The following is a 14,146-nucleotide window of genomic DNA, read 5'->3' on the forward strand; positions in this document are numbered from 1 at the left end:
AAGAAACCAGGTCCAAAATTAGTGATTTTGACAGCCAAAATAATTCTGGGACCACAGAACTGAGAACAAAGGTAAAAGTGAAAGGAAAAGCTGATTTCAGGCAAGATTTAATGGAAGAAAATGCCAGTAGCTAAGCTTATGCAAATTAAAAAGAAAAAAAAAAGGCTTTACCATTATTAGTTAAGGATATGAGATCTTAAAATAAGGCAGTTTGTGTTTTCTATGGTGAGAGATAAGATTCTTTATGTTTCATGAGATGGCAGTGACTGGAGGCTTAGAAACCTACTTTTTTCTTTTTCTTACTAATATTTGAGTGGCCAGACTATCAAAAGCTGATTCAGTTGAATCCTATATGCCTTCTATGATTTTATATTTACTTGCTCAATAACAATGAGTTTCACTCTTCATACTTCAAAATAGACCAAACATGATTTGGATTTCACCTTGAAAATGACTAATATTACTGTGAATATTCACTTTTCGGAAATGGGGCAAAAGGCTCAGTCTGTAGACATTCTCCATGACTAAAGCATAGGACAAAATGTCTTAAACTGAGTAAAAATGCATCGTCGCACATTACATGGAGAGCGGCATATTAAGTGGTTTAAGAGGAGATTTATGGTGTCTATGCAGGTTATTAAAACTCTTCCTTTTGTATTAATGAGACTACAACTTGTAAGTTTGGAATCAGTACCTCAGTCAAAGGAATGTGGTAGAGCATTTTGTGCGCTGCATTTAGTATCTCTTACGGATTGGAATAATTCATTCATTTTAACTTTGTGTTCTTTATATTCTGACAACAAATTTGGAGTGGGAGGTAGGTATATCCAGCATCCCCAGTCTCATCTTTTGGAAAGTCATAATTTGTTTATACTTCTACTGTCAGGATTAAAGGCAAAAAGAACAAAAAGAAAAGAGAAAATAAAAGACAAAAATGTTGAAAATGTGAATTAGAGGTGGCACAGCCTCGGCAGCTTTTTCCTTAATCATAAAACAAACAGAAGCATGTAGGTTCAATTTCCCAGAAAACACAGATGGCTTAGAAAAGAGGGGGAAGAGAAGGAACTTGGAACAAAGCACATGTATCCATTTTCACCAAAGCCGTAATATTTACGTGTCATTTTAGGAACTGTCTATTAACCTCCTGTCCTTTAGCGTGGAGGCTGTGTATAGTGAATGTGAACTTGAACCCAGCCCTGACACTTCCAGTCTGTGAGACCTTGGACTGGTACTGAACCTGGTTTAGAAATATTTGCCTTCATTTGGTCTTTTTTTTTTTTTTTTTTTTTTTTTTTTTAATCTTTATAGCTTAACCAGCTGGATAAGGCAGTGGAAGCAGCCCACACCTTTTTCATGGCCAACCCCGAGCACATGGAAATGCAGCAGAATATCGAGAATTACAGAACCATGGCCGGAGTCGAAGCCCTCCAGCTGGTAGATCGGGAAGCCAAACCACACCTGGTGAGCTCTGGGCACCCTGCCCTGACTCTCACTGGACTCAAAGCAGGTTCCTATGAATGGATAGCTCAGATTGATTCCCAGTTTCTGATTCTGTACCAGTTTTATACTTTCGGAATTCCCAGACGAAATACCATAATTCAGGGTTGAAAACATTGAGAGAAAATAAAAATTAACTTAGAAAATCAGTATAATATGGTGAAAAGTAGGATGTGATGTGAACATCTGTAACCCTCTCTGAGCCTCAGCACCCCCTCTAGCACTTTTTAAAAAATTTTGCCACCGGAGAAAAAGCCCATGTGAATTTCCTGGGAGCTGGGAAACATTGTGGTTTCCCAGTTCCCAGTCCCAGTTCTGGTTTTTCCAGTACTTTCCAAATTCTGATTACTTTTTCTTAAGCTACGTAAGTGTGTCTTTAAATGAAATCTTACTTGAAATCACAATATGTGGAAAGGGCTTCTTTTTCAATTGGAGACATCACCATTCTCAGCATGTGGCATCCCAGATGATGGAAGACAAAGGTAAGAGGATGATTTTAGATAGGTCTTTTTTTTTTTTTCTTTTCATTTAAAAAAAAAAAAAAGATCCACCCACATCACTTTGTTGCATGGCCTTACCTATATTCAAAAGAGGTTACAAAATACAGTCTTGAGTGAGCTCAGGAAGAAAATGGAATGGATTGATGTGACAGCAGTCGGCTTGCTCAGTCAGTCCCTCCTCATTTCTGAGGAGTTGATGCCAGAGAAGTTACCCTTTACCTCCCAGAGCAACCTTTCTTTATCATCCACTGCACAAGAGTCCTATCCCCCACCTACCTAAGTGACCCAGAGTCTGCCTGAATCCATTCAAATGCCCCTTAGGTGCTCTTTGAAAAAAAAAGTCTTTTCTGTTTCTTCACAGGAGAGTTACAGTGCAGGAGTAAAACACTATGAGGCTGATGACTTTGAACTAGCTATCAAGTACTTTGAACAAGCTTTAAGAGAATATTTCAACGAAGATATGGAGTGCAGAGCCCTGTGTGAGGGGCCGCAGAGATTTGAGGAGTATGAGTTCTTAGGGTATAAAGCCGGTCTCTACGAAGCCATTGCAGGTAAAGTTTATTTTTTCCCTTGACTTCCTGATTATAGAAATATTATATGCCATCTGTGAAACTATTCAACCATATGGAAGCATATGTTGTAATAAGTATACATTGTAAAAAGATTTTCATATATGTACCCCATCCTGTCTCCGGTAGATCACTTTACCTAGTTTAAATCTGGTGACTGTGCTCCCAAACTTTTTCAGACACATTTGTAAATATTTACGTATTTATTTGTAAGTATTATTTTACTTTTATAGAAATAAGACAATAACATAAATTACTGATTTTCAGCTTATCTTTGCTTTTGTTTTATGCTTAACAATATATTGAGGACATCTTCTCACGTAAGTACATGTGGACCCACCTTATTGTATTTGATGGCTATATGATGTTGCATTATATGGGGGAAAACGCAATGTTCCATTATGTATAATACAATGTTCCATTATAAGGTCTGGTCATAATTTACAGATGAATATTAAGGAAGTTATAATTTTTTCATTACGATAAACAATGTAGTAATGAATAGCTTTGTACAGTCTTCTTCAATTACTTATGAATGTATTATTATATATAGGAATTTAATATATTACAAAGTGGCATTTAAAATAGTAGGTGGAGCAAGGAGGGTGTAACTCAGGGGTAGAGTGTGTGTTTAGCATGCACCAGGTCCTGGGTTCAATCCCCAGTCCCTCTATTAAAAAAATAATAAAATAAAATATGAAAATAAACAAATAAACCTAATTACTCCCCTCCCCCCAAAAAAGATGCTGAAATAAAATAAAATAGTAGGTAAAGTGCATTGTATACTAATTGGGGAGACTGGCTAGCTAACCACTTATGGTGGGAAGTGAGTTCTCTGCTGCGTATGAAAAAATATACACAAATTCTATTATGTTAATAATATGTGTAAAAAATACAACTGTTAGAAGAAAATGCAAGAGACTATTTGTGTAAGAATAGGAAAGCCCTTCTTAGCACGACAACAGACAAGAAACTTGAAGAAAAAGACTTTACATAAGATTTATAAATATAAAAGCCAGCTATAAATCAAGTTGATTTATAATAGCAAGTGGAAAAATTTGCAAAATGTTTATGGGAAAATAGTAACTTTAATCTTTAAGCAGAGTATGTGAATTATTATTACTAGTGGTAGTTTATTTCTTATTTATTGGTAATAAGAATAAGAAAAACTTATTTAGCAGTTACAGTACACAGAGCATTTTACATAGTTATATTTATTTTAATCCTCAAAACAGTTCCTTGTAGGTAGACAGTACTGGTTATTTACCCTCTTCTCCCCTTTTAAGTGAGGAATTTATACCTCAGAAAAATTAAGTAACGTGATTAAGGTGAAGCTGGGCATCAAACCTAGGGTTTTCTCATTCTAGAGCCCATACTTGGAAGGTCTACACAATTGAAAAACGGACATATATGTATATACACACCAGATCTTCTTTATCCGTCCATGGATGGACACTTAAGGTGCTTCCATATCTTGGCTACTGTGAATCTATCAGTTTGTCAAATGACCTATTTGCAACACATTAAACTACCCCAAATCGACGCAGTTCACCTAAAATCAATACAAATATTGGAATTATTGGGGACCTTTGCCCCCAAAGGCTTTGTTTTGTTGGGCCTCTGCCAGAGCCATTTACCTGCATTTTTGTCAGCACTGCTCATTGAAACGTCAGTTTCATGTGTGCTTCACATTTAAATTGCTGACTATTTCTTTAACTTAAGCTTTTATTTGGGAATGAGCAGGCTTTTGCTTGATTACAGTTTACTATCTTGTGGTTTTTGAGGATAGGTGCCCTGCCTCCGTGCCCACATCCATCGCTACACCTGCCTCTACCCCTGGCCACTGAACAGCTTTGGCAAATGTCCTAGATCTGCTTTGAGAAAACTGACCAACAAATTCCCACAGATTAACCTTTAGTGATTTTTCTGAGGTCATCACAGCTGTTGGTTGCTGGAAAAGAAGTCTCCTAACTCAGGCTCCTAAGACTTAACACAGCACCATTACCCTCACTTCCAATAAAGAAAAGTGACTTAAAAAAAAGTTATAGTCTCTCAAATTCAATCAAATATTATATATTACAGAAATATTCTAAGTCTTCTTGAGGATTTGAAGCACATCTGATTTACTATGAGAAAGAAATCTTTAAAAGTATTCCTATATAAGTGTCTTGGATCTCAAATGTATTAAAACATAGTAATTGCCCAGTAACATTTGATACAGGAAAGAGGCAAGCAATATGACTAATAAAAATGGGCTATCACAACTCTAACTATGTAAATTCCTGTCTGGCTCAAAACTATCCTAAATTAGGAGTAAAACTGGCTTGTGAAAATACAGAATGCATTTAGAAAGCCAGAATTTGTGGATTTAAGAGATATAGAAACATTACAAATTGGAGACAAGCACAAATGGCTTCTGAATGTAGTTATTTATCACCAGGAGTGCTTGCTGAAGCCTTAAAGGATAGCATTTTGTCACTCTTACTTTACTGCTGTTTGTGTCTTGCTTTGAAAAATGCTTTCATTCAGATTTTGGATTCTTGGTGGGTGTGCTTCCCACCTTTTCCTTTTGCTTGTCTTTTGGAATTAAAAGGTAAAGAGAAAAGCAAATGGCCAGCTAGACCAGGAGAAAACAGTTGAGGTTTGTTTGTTGTCTTCTTAAGAAATAAAACAGCTAACTATTTATTTCTAACATGCCAATCAAGGAAACAGAACATATTCTCCCCCTCATGTCCTCCAAGTGGAATTAATGACCAAAAAAAAAAAACCAAAACAAAACAAACAAAAAAAAAAACCACCAGTGGACCACCATGATCCTATTAGGTGTGCTGTATTGGATTGAGTCGGCCAGGATTTAAGAGAACTGGCACATTTTCCTACACACCAGAGAACATATATTTCCTTTCTGTTGTGTTTTGAGGTCCCTTTTCAAGGTCATCCAGATACAAGCCAAACTCTGACTAACAGAGAGCCTTTTGAGAGGAAGCAGTCGTGAATTAGACCGTGCAGTCATGAATCGGGTGGTTTTATCACTATTCCCCAGGGAACTCGCTCTGCACAAACATGAATGGACTGTTCTCTTAACGGAAAAGACTCCCTCCATCTTCATTGTCAAAATCAGAGTCGGGGCAAAATGTAGGAAGGATTTTCTTCCTGGGACATTAGCCACTTGTGTTTCCTCAGCTCATGTTCGGATAAGATAGAGCCCAGAGCTAAAGGGAACGTGAAAACCCATACACTTCAAGATCCTTGCCCATTTGCAGGTGCAAGAATGGAAACAAAGAAAGGGGACCACAGGAAAAGAGGCAAAATGCGTCTTCAAATTCTTCAGCTTTCATCCTTCTGTTTTACAGGTGCCTACAGTATTAGGGTTTACAACATCCAGGTGATGGACTAATTTGTAACTGGATAGAAGAGGTTCTTGATTAACAGATGTAAAGGAATGTTGTTTTCACTCCCCCTATAGGAAAAGTTGCTTGAAAAGTTAACAGGGAAGAAGAGCGTTCTGGCTTTACTTCTCTGTGTGAACTCCCCAAGTACAGGCAGATCCTTTCTCTCACCTGGTCCTTAACATATCCTGGATCTGACCTTCCGATCCTGACTCCAGGACACTTCAGACCACCTAAAGGCCAAAGAGAGACCCCAATTTCTTATTGTTAAATAAGAAAGTCATCTGCTCAGCTGGGCAGGGGTGAGATGGCCGATGTCACTTTGAGGAGATGTAGATAAAAGGACACACAGAAGGGTACAGTGCAATATGGAGGCAAGACCAGCAGCCGGAAGATTTGGAATCCTGCTAGTCATTGATCTAGTGATCACTGGGACGGGGGGTTTGGCAAGTCACTTTTTTTGTGAAAAGGACTTCTGGTTACAAAGTGAGGATGATAATGACATGCTTCTCAATGTACGGTGAGGTGAGGAATGCCCTGTGTGACCGTGGTTCTCACTTTCAAGTCTGGACTTTGAGTGGCCTGGAGGGACCCACTTCTCAGCTCTTGTCTTCCAGATCACTACATGCAGGTGCTGGTCTGTCAGCATGAATGCGTGAGGGAACTCGCCACGCGCCCTGGCCGCCTCTCACCCATCGAGAACTTTCTTCCCCTGCATTATGACTACCTACAGTTTGCCTACTATCGAGGTAAAGCGTGGATAATCCGTGAAGACCTTTGTGGGGAGGGGTGGCTCATCATAGCAGACATCTTGTCTTCATCAGTTTCGTCCTCTGCCTTCCCGAGTTTATGATCAAGCCGTGGGGGTGTGTGCGTTTTCTCTCTCACCTCACTCTCTAGAGCTCAGAACAAAAAGAGCAACAGGTGGAGCCACGAGTGGGCCAATGTTGTGACAATGTCCTGAAAGTTATACAACACTGATATTTTATAGGATGTTTAAATTTAATTTTCAAATTAATTTTGAAAGATAATATACTCACAGTTTCAAAGACCAAATATCATAAAAGCTTCCCTTTCTTTTCCCCACAACTCAATTTTATGCCCTACAACCCGAGATTTATTTACCCTTCCAAAATTTTATAGAGAAACAACACACAGACACACACACACACACACACACACACACACACACACACTCTGACCTGTTTCCTCCTCTTTACACTGTTCTCCACATTGTTTGCTTCAATTAACAACACATTTCAGATTTTTTAGTAGGTTGGACCTATGAAATTACCTTTTGCTTGGTCAAAAGTGGTCTAATTTTGGGAGTTTTATATGGTTCAATCTAATTGTTTCAGTACACAGATTTCTCTTTTCATCTTCATATCATCCTGATTTTTCTTTATATCTACATATCATTATACTGTAATTTATTTCAAGTGTCTCCTTACTGATAAGCATTGTGTTGTTTGTAATATTTTACTATTACAATCAATGATCAGATGAATAGTATTTTATGTATGTAATTTACAATTGTGCATAAATACCTACAGAGTAAATTTCTAGATGTACAATTGCTGCATCAAATAGTTTATTCATTTGTAATTTTGACAGATGTTGCCAATTTTTTATCCACATGGAGTACAATTTTCATTGTTCATCAACAGAATATACTACCAAATTTTTAGATATTCCCTAACCCATTAAGTGGAAATTGGTATTTCAATAACATTTGAATTTCCATTTATCTCACTGAGAAAGAGAGGGAGAGAGTGAGCATCTTTTCTTACGTTTAAAAGTAATTAATAGCATTTGGCTTGCAGAAATTGGTCTTAGATATCACATTTGCAAATTCAGCTCAAAAATCAGAATTAACTCCAAAAATTCTGCTCTGTATTAAATAATATCAATTTTCAACAAACATCTTCGGGTGGAAGCTTTTGATAATTTATTGAAGACATGTAGCAGCGTAGAAGACCAATGTGAGTAGCTTTGGAATACCTGAAACTGTGTCCTTCCTTTCATCTGCAACTATTTCTGCTTCCTCTACTCAACTGTTCCCTTCATATTGATCATTTAATGCTGACTTCTCGTAGACATGTTGAAGTAGCTCTTAAAAATTCCTGAGACCCACTGAGGCTGACTCTAATGCGGCAGCTCCTTGGTTTTTCAGTGGGTGAATATGTGAAGGCCTTGGAGTGTGCCAAGGCCTATCTTCTGCTCCATCCAGACGACGAGGACGTCCTGGACAACGTGGACTACTATGAGAGTCTGCTGGATGACGGCACCGACCCAGCGTCTGTTGAGGCCAGGGAGGTGAGACCCATGTTCTGCTAGCAGCTCTGGGGAGAGCTGGTAAAAATATAACCCTTCTCTTAAAGACATGTAACCATTTAGTAAAGGTTCTAGGACTCAGTTCTTTCCAGCTTTAATGATTAAAGCCTGAAGTGTATTTTTTCACGTATGTGCTAGCTTGTGAAAATCTATGGAGACAGAGACATTTTTTGCTGCTGTGAATATTTTTTAGCACATTTGTTAACGTCTAAAGAAAAAATGTTTTCCACTTGAACATTTATTATATCAATTGTTATTTAAATATACTTTTTTTTTTCTGTAGGATTTGGCGATGTTTGTGAAGCGTCATAAACTGGAATCAGAACTAATACGATCAGGGGCAGAGGGCCTTGGATTTTCATACACTGAGCCGGTAAGAGCAGAGAGGAGAGAGGGTTTGTTCTCTGGAAGAACTATTCAGTGGACTTCTTAAGTTTGATTTTATTTTCCAGCCCCATTTGTTGAAGATTCTAATTCCCCTGCCTCGCATTAATAAAACCTGGGAGGAGGGAGGTGTTTATTCTATATTTGTGATGAATTTTAAAAGACTTTAATAGTTTTCCACATCACTGAGGTCCCAAGTCAAAAGCAAGTATCTTCTGTATAGCACAGGGAACTACCTTTAGTATCCTATAGTCACCTATAGTGAAAAAGAATATGAAAATGAATATATGTATATGTATGACTGAAACATTATGCTGTATGCCAGAAATTAACACATTGTAACTGACTATACTTAAAAAAAAAGCAAATATATTTTGCTAGGAAAGCAGTATTTTGTACATGATGCAATTACCTCAAGATTGTTTTATTTCCTAACTTCTGCATGCAACATTTTGTATTTTCTCTTCAACATTTCAAGCATTAAGACTTTAAAAGAATAAAATCGATCATAATTGTACCACCCATCATGCTGTCTTTTCTCCACTTGTCCATGTTGCCTTTTAAACATTATTCATATGAAGACATACCTTTTGTAGAACCAGTAACACAGTATAAATGGATTTTTATTGTGACTTTTATTTAAGATAGCATAGGCCATTTTTTATATCTTTACAGCTTTTAAAATTACTTTTAGCTACAAATTACTTTTAGCTACATCTATGTAGTTGATGTACAATAAATAAGTTAATTCTCCTGCTGCTGAACATTTGGTTTGTTTTGATTCTTATGCCAAAATGAATGCATTAAGCATTTTTCTTTCCTATTGAACTATATCCATAGAATACATTCCCAGGAGTGGAATTACTCTGCCATCAAAGGATATAAGAAATTTTAAAATTTTTGAAATTGTTTTTCTAAGAGAGTTTTCTGGTATCTTCATTATTCCTAGCAATGCAAAGTTTAAAGTTTAAGGTACAGTTGACCACAAATATCTCAGCAATGAGAAATAACATTTTAAACGTTTTTAAAATCATTAATATTTCTAATATATTATGTACAAAATGGTACATCATTGTCATTTTAGTTTATATTCCTTTGATGACCAGCAAAAATAAACTTTTCACAAATTATTATCAGTTTTTCCTCTCATTTGAATTACCTGGACATATATTTTGTTCATTTATCTGTTGGTTGCTATGTAAGTTCTTTATATACTGTACATGTTAATATGTTTACAGAAAGCACTATTTGTAATATACCTTATTTTTCACTTTTTAAAATTTCTTTCTTAGTTGTGTTTTCATTGGCACATTTAAAAAATCATGGAAAATTTTAATGTACATTTCTAGTGTAAAATTCCTAGTATGTTTATATCTGGCTTTAGTATTTTTTAAAAATTACGTTATCCCAGAGACCCCAGGACAACAATCACTTACTCACTTCATGATCCTGTGCAGATGATTAACCAAACTGGACTTTTTATTTGTTTGTCTTATTTATAAAAGATAAAGGAGTTGTACTTAATGATCTTTTAAGTGTCTTCCCACCTCTAAATTCTAAATCACTTTCTTGGACAACAGAATGGATACTCAGGCTAATTCCATGCTATTTTTTTTTCAGTCCATTTGTGTGTCATTTTGTCTTTGTCAAAGCTGCATCAACCTTAGCCTTCCTTTTTACTAAAATTTTAAATACTATATTGTAGCTTTGTATAACGTGCAAGTTTTCTAATATTTTAGGTCTTTTGAGTGTTTTAAGAATATATTTTATTTTATTTCTGTACATGACATTTTAGTGACAAAATACTGAGGGTTTTTTTTTTTTTCAATTTCAAACAGAATTATTGGACTCGATACGGAGGACGGCAGGATGAGAATCGGTAAGTTCTCCATTCGGAACACAAAATGCTTATTTTTAATGAGATGAAATACTTAGAGTTATACTTACTATAGAGAACTTAGCTCTGTGAAATAGTCAGAAGGATATGATTAAAAGGGCTCTGAACTGGGGATTAGTTCTGAGCTGGGAGTCTGCATTCTGGTCTCAATTTTCCCTTTACTTCTGAGGGTCCTTAAATAATTTATCTTCCTCTGGGGGTCTCATGTTTTTCCTCACAGCAAAAGGTTGAATCAGGTGATCTCTGAGGGCTAAATGTTATGTGATTTTAAATCAGAGAAAGTTGGATCTCTTTTTAATGCTGAATTTTCTTACTGAATTTCTTTGAAAGCATGAAGCTCAGAAAGTTTTATTGCAAGCTAAAATATGAGGTGTCATGAACTCAATCAGATATGAAGAAAACTCACTTTTTAAAATGATGGATGTCAAAAGTCAATTACAAGATTTGCAGATACTAACTACTATATATAAAATAGATAAACAAGTTTATACTACATAGTACAGGGAACTATATTCACTATCTTGTAGTAATCTACAATGAAAAAGAATATGAAAGCAAATATATGGATGTATATGTATGACTGAACTATTATGCTGTACACTAGAAATTGACACAACATTGTATATTGACTATACTTCAATAAAAAAATAAGTAAAAATAAAAAATCAACTACACATTCTGAGCAGTTCAAGGAATCACAGACTGTTGAGGTTACTTGTTTGAGGTCAGAAGGTCCAGGCTATTCATTTTCAAATTCAGAAGCTGAGGCCCGGACAAAGGCAAAAGACTCAAAAGTGTCTCACCACGAAGGACTGACAAACCTAGGTCTTGTTCAAAATCTTGTGGTCTTTCTCTAAGCTCCAAAGGCTCAATGCCTGGGTGGCCTCAAACTATTGAAAGAGATCCAAGGATGTATGCACACATTTGGATTTGCTCAGTTTGCATACATGGAAGGGGCATCATGCTATTATGTGTATGTTTGCAAAGTTTGACACAAACTTGTGTCTTCTTTCCTGGAATAGTTGAGAATCACTACACTGGGACATGATTTATTTCAATTCGACCATTGTTTAGTGAGGCACTCTATATTCCAGACACCTAATATGACCCTCAGCATTATAAACATGTATATGATCATTCTTCCCTGTGCTGTTGATACTCAAAGTCTGATCTCAAGGGGGTTATGTTATGGATACAATTAACTATAATAACTTCTTGCTGAGAAGATTTAGAGAAGTGAAATGGAGCACCCTCATTGAAGAAACAGAGAAGAGCTTCATGGAGGCAATGATGTCTGATTTGATCTCGAAAATGTACAAGAAAATAATCAGTATGAAGTCATAGACTGTCCTTTGCCTTTGAACATCTTTCTTGAATGGAAAATTATTTCAACTCTTTTTTATTTTTTGAATGTGCAGGGTTCCTTCAGGAGTGAATGTGGAAGGGGCCGAAGTTCATGGATTGTCAATGGGGAAAAAGTCATCACCCAAGATCGACCGAGACCTAAAAGAGGGTAAGTATCATTGCACTTTTACTCTTAGAAAGAGGAAATGAAGAGGCTGGGGCTTGACGAGTTCTTACCCAGAACAAGACAGAACCCATTTTCACTGAAAAATAAGGAATAGAACTAAATGACTCCAGTTCACAAAATTCTGGAAGCAAGGCTTAAAAACAAGACTGTCTCAGATGTCCATATAATTTCCTTGGTTGTCAACAAAAGTGCTTCCAATTCATTCAGAGGAATCCTGTGAGCTAGGCAGGGACTCTGCGATCATCGCTGTCCTCAGATGAGTACCTGAGGCTTGAAGAGGTTACATTGCTTACTTCTCTCACAGTCGTGTGTGAGAACATGGAATAGACTGTGTATTGGGGGAACTTGAAGAACCTGGTCGCTCAGGTTATTGGATTAGTTAACCTGAGATCCTTGAGGCATATGTATCTGATCAGGGCTTTGAGAAACAAGTAGAATTTAGACTGGATTGACAGAAGTGTGGAGGGAGCCATCAGAGTGGATAAAGCAACCACCACAAAGGCACAGAGATGGAGACAGCAGAACATTAGATGCCTGCTTACAGAATCTCAAAATTACTGGAGACGTAGGTGGAGTGTTGCCAAAAGCAGCAAAGCAGCTTTTAAACAGAGCCAAATATTGTTGTAATAATAAATTATTAGCAAGTGTAGTTCTAACAGCAGTAGTTATCCTTAACAACTATCATCATCTCTATATGTTTTATAATTTTTCAAACAAATTTATACACAATTCATTTTAATACTGGAAGCATCTCCTATGAAGTGTGTCCCCACTTCACAGGCAAGAAAACTGAGGCTCACCAAGATTTATGACTTGTCCAAAGTCTCACAGCTTTTAATAGGTAGAACAAGCTTTTGAACACAAACCTCATTTCCTCTTTTTCACCTGATGATGGAACATAGAAATGGCTATGTATACCAAATGTCTCCCCTACTGATTAAATAATTGCAAGATGAGAAGAGGTTTTCAAGAACCTGCATTGAGAAAAAGTACAGTTCTTCTTTCCCCTACAAGAGAGCCGTCAGCACATTCCTCTAGCTGATTTGAAAACTTCTGGCTCTCTACAGCTCTCACATTTCCAGCCCTTTCCTTCCTCGGCTTCCAAGTCAGTTTGAGGCAGTAAACAGGATAATATGCTCATCTAATCTGACCTGGACCTCAGTTTGTAGTCACAAAGCCCAAGCTGTTTTACAAGTGCCAGAGGGCTTCATGGTCAGCCAGAGTTCATGTTGCTTTTTAAGCTGAGAAATCACCCAGGAAGTATGTGCCAAGAAGCCAGCACTTTGCTATAAGGGTTTGGGAAACTCTAGGACAGTTGCCAAATTTCAAAGTCTTTTTCTCCCTGGCTACCAGAAGATTTGATGTTCAGCAACCGACTAGGAAGACTGATAGGAAGAGTAGAACAGGAGACGACACAGGATGGAGAAAGGTTGCGATTGACTGGTTACCAAAGTCTATCATCTCTGCAGCTGAATGGCTAACAGGTCTTAGGATGCTCTCTGGGACCCTACTGGAAAGCCTTCTGTGTAGTCTCTAGAGATCAAAATGGGGTCTAAATTAAGAACAGTGGTAGACAGAGGCAAAGTTCCTGACTAGAAAACACTTCACATCTTAGTCTGCTGAAAGCAGACGTCAAGGAGGCGAGAAGAATGCATGCTTCACAGAGTAGAATATATGTCAGCTTCTCTCATCATCCACAAAGAGATCAGTCGTCTCCTCTGGTTACCTGCCAGTATTTAGTAGTATTCATACTGGATGGTTCCCAAGCATTAAAATGGGAGTGACCGAAAGCTCCTGCACCCCAGAGTGACTCGGGTCCATGGAAAATGCATGGCAACTTACTAAACCATCTGTCGCTTACTCATTCTTCTTTCAACCACCCGTTTTCCAAAGGTCCTGTTTGATAATAATCCCAGAGTCCGTGGGGGTGTAGCAGAAACTACTCTGAACTAGGACTCAGGAGGCTTAGTTCCCAGGATTGTCTTAGTCTGATGCTCTCCACAGGGATGGATAACCAGAGAGTCTTTCTCTCTGAGCTCTATACC

General features: G+C 37.3%; 1 protein-coding gene across 2 annotated transcripts in view; it reads left to right on the top strand.

The window, feature by feature from the left end:
* The window catches only part of P3H2 (prolyl 3-hydroxylase 2), a 135,305-nt gene that overhangs the window by 101,398 nt on the left and 19,761 nt on the right, over positions 1-14,146 (top strand). For both annotated transcript variants that reach the window (XM_006188864.3, XM_032482200.1), the window contains exons 2-8: positions 1,309-1,461; positions 2,359-2,548; positions 6,573-6,704; positions 8,129-8,271; positions 8,573-8,662; positions 10,512-10,552; positions 11,989-12,083. In XM_006188864.3, the coding sequence (XP_006188926.2) occupies positions 1,309-1,461; positions 2,359-2,548; positions 6,573-6,704; positions 8,129-8,271; positions 8,573-8,662; positions 10,512-10,552; positions 11,989-12,083 (844 nt within the window). The remainder of the gene's footprint in view (positions 1-1,308; positions 1,462-2,358; positions 2,549-6,572; positions 6,705-8,128; positions 8,272-8,572; positions 8,663-10,511; positions 10,553-11,988; positions 12,084-14,146) is intronic.

Source organism: Camelus ferus, chromosome 1 (genome assembly GCF_009834535.1).
Source record: "Camelus ferus isolate YT-003-E chromosome 1, BCGSAC_Cfer_1.0, whole genome shotgun sequence".
Taxonomy (NCBI): Eukaryota; Metazoa; Chordata; class Mammalia; order Artiodactyla; family Camelidae; genus Camelus; species Camelus ferus.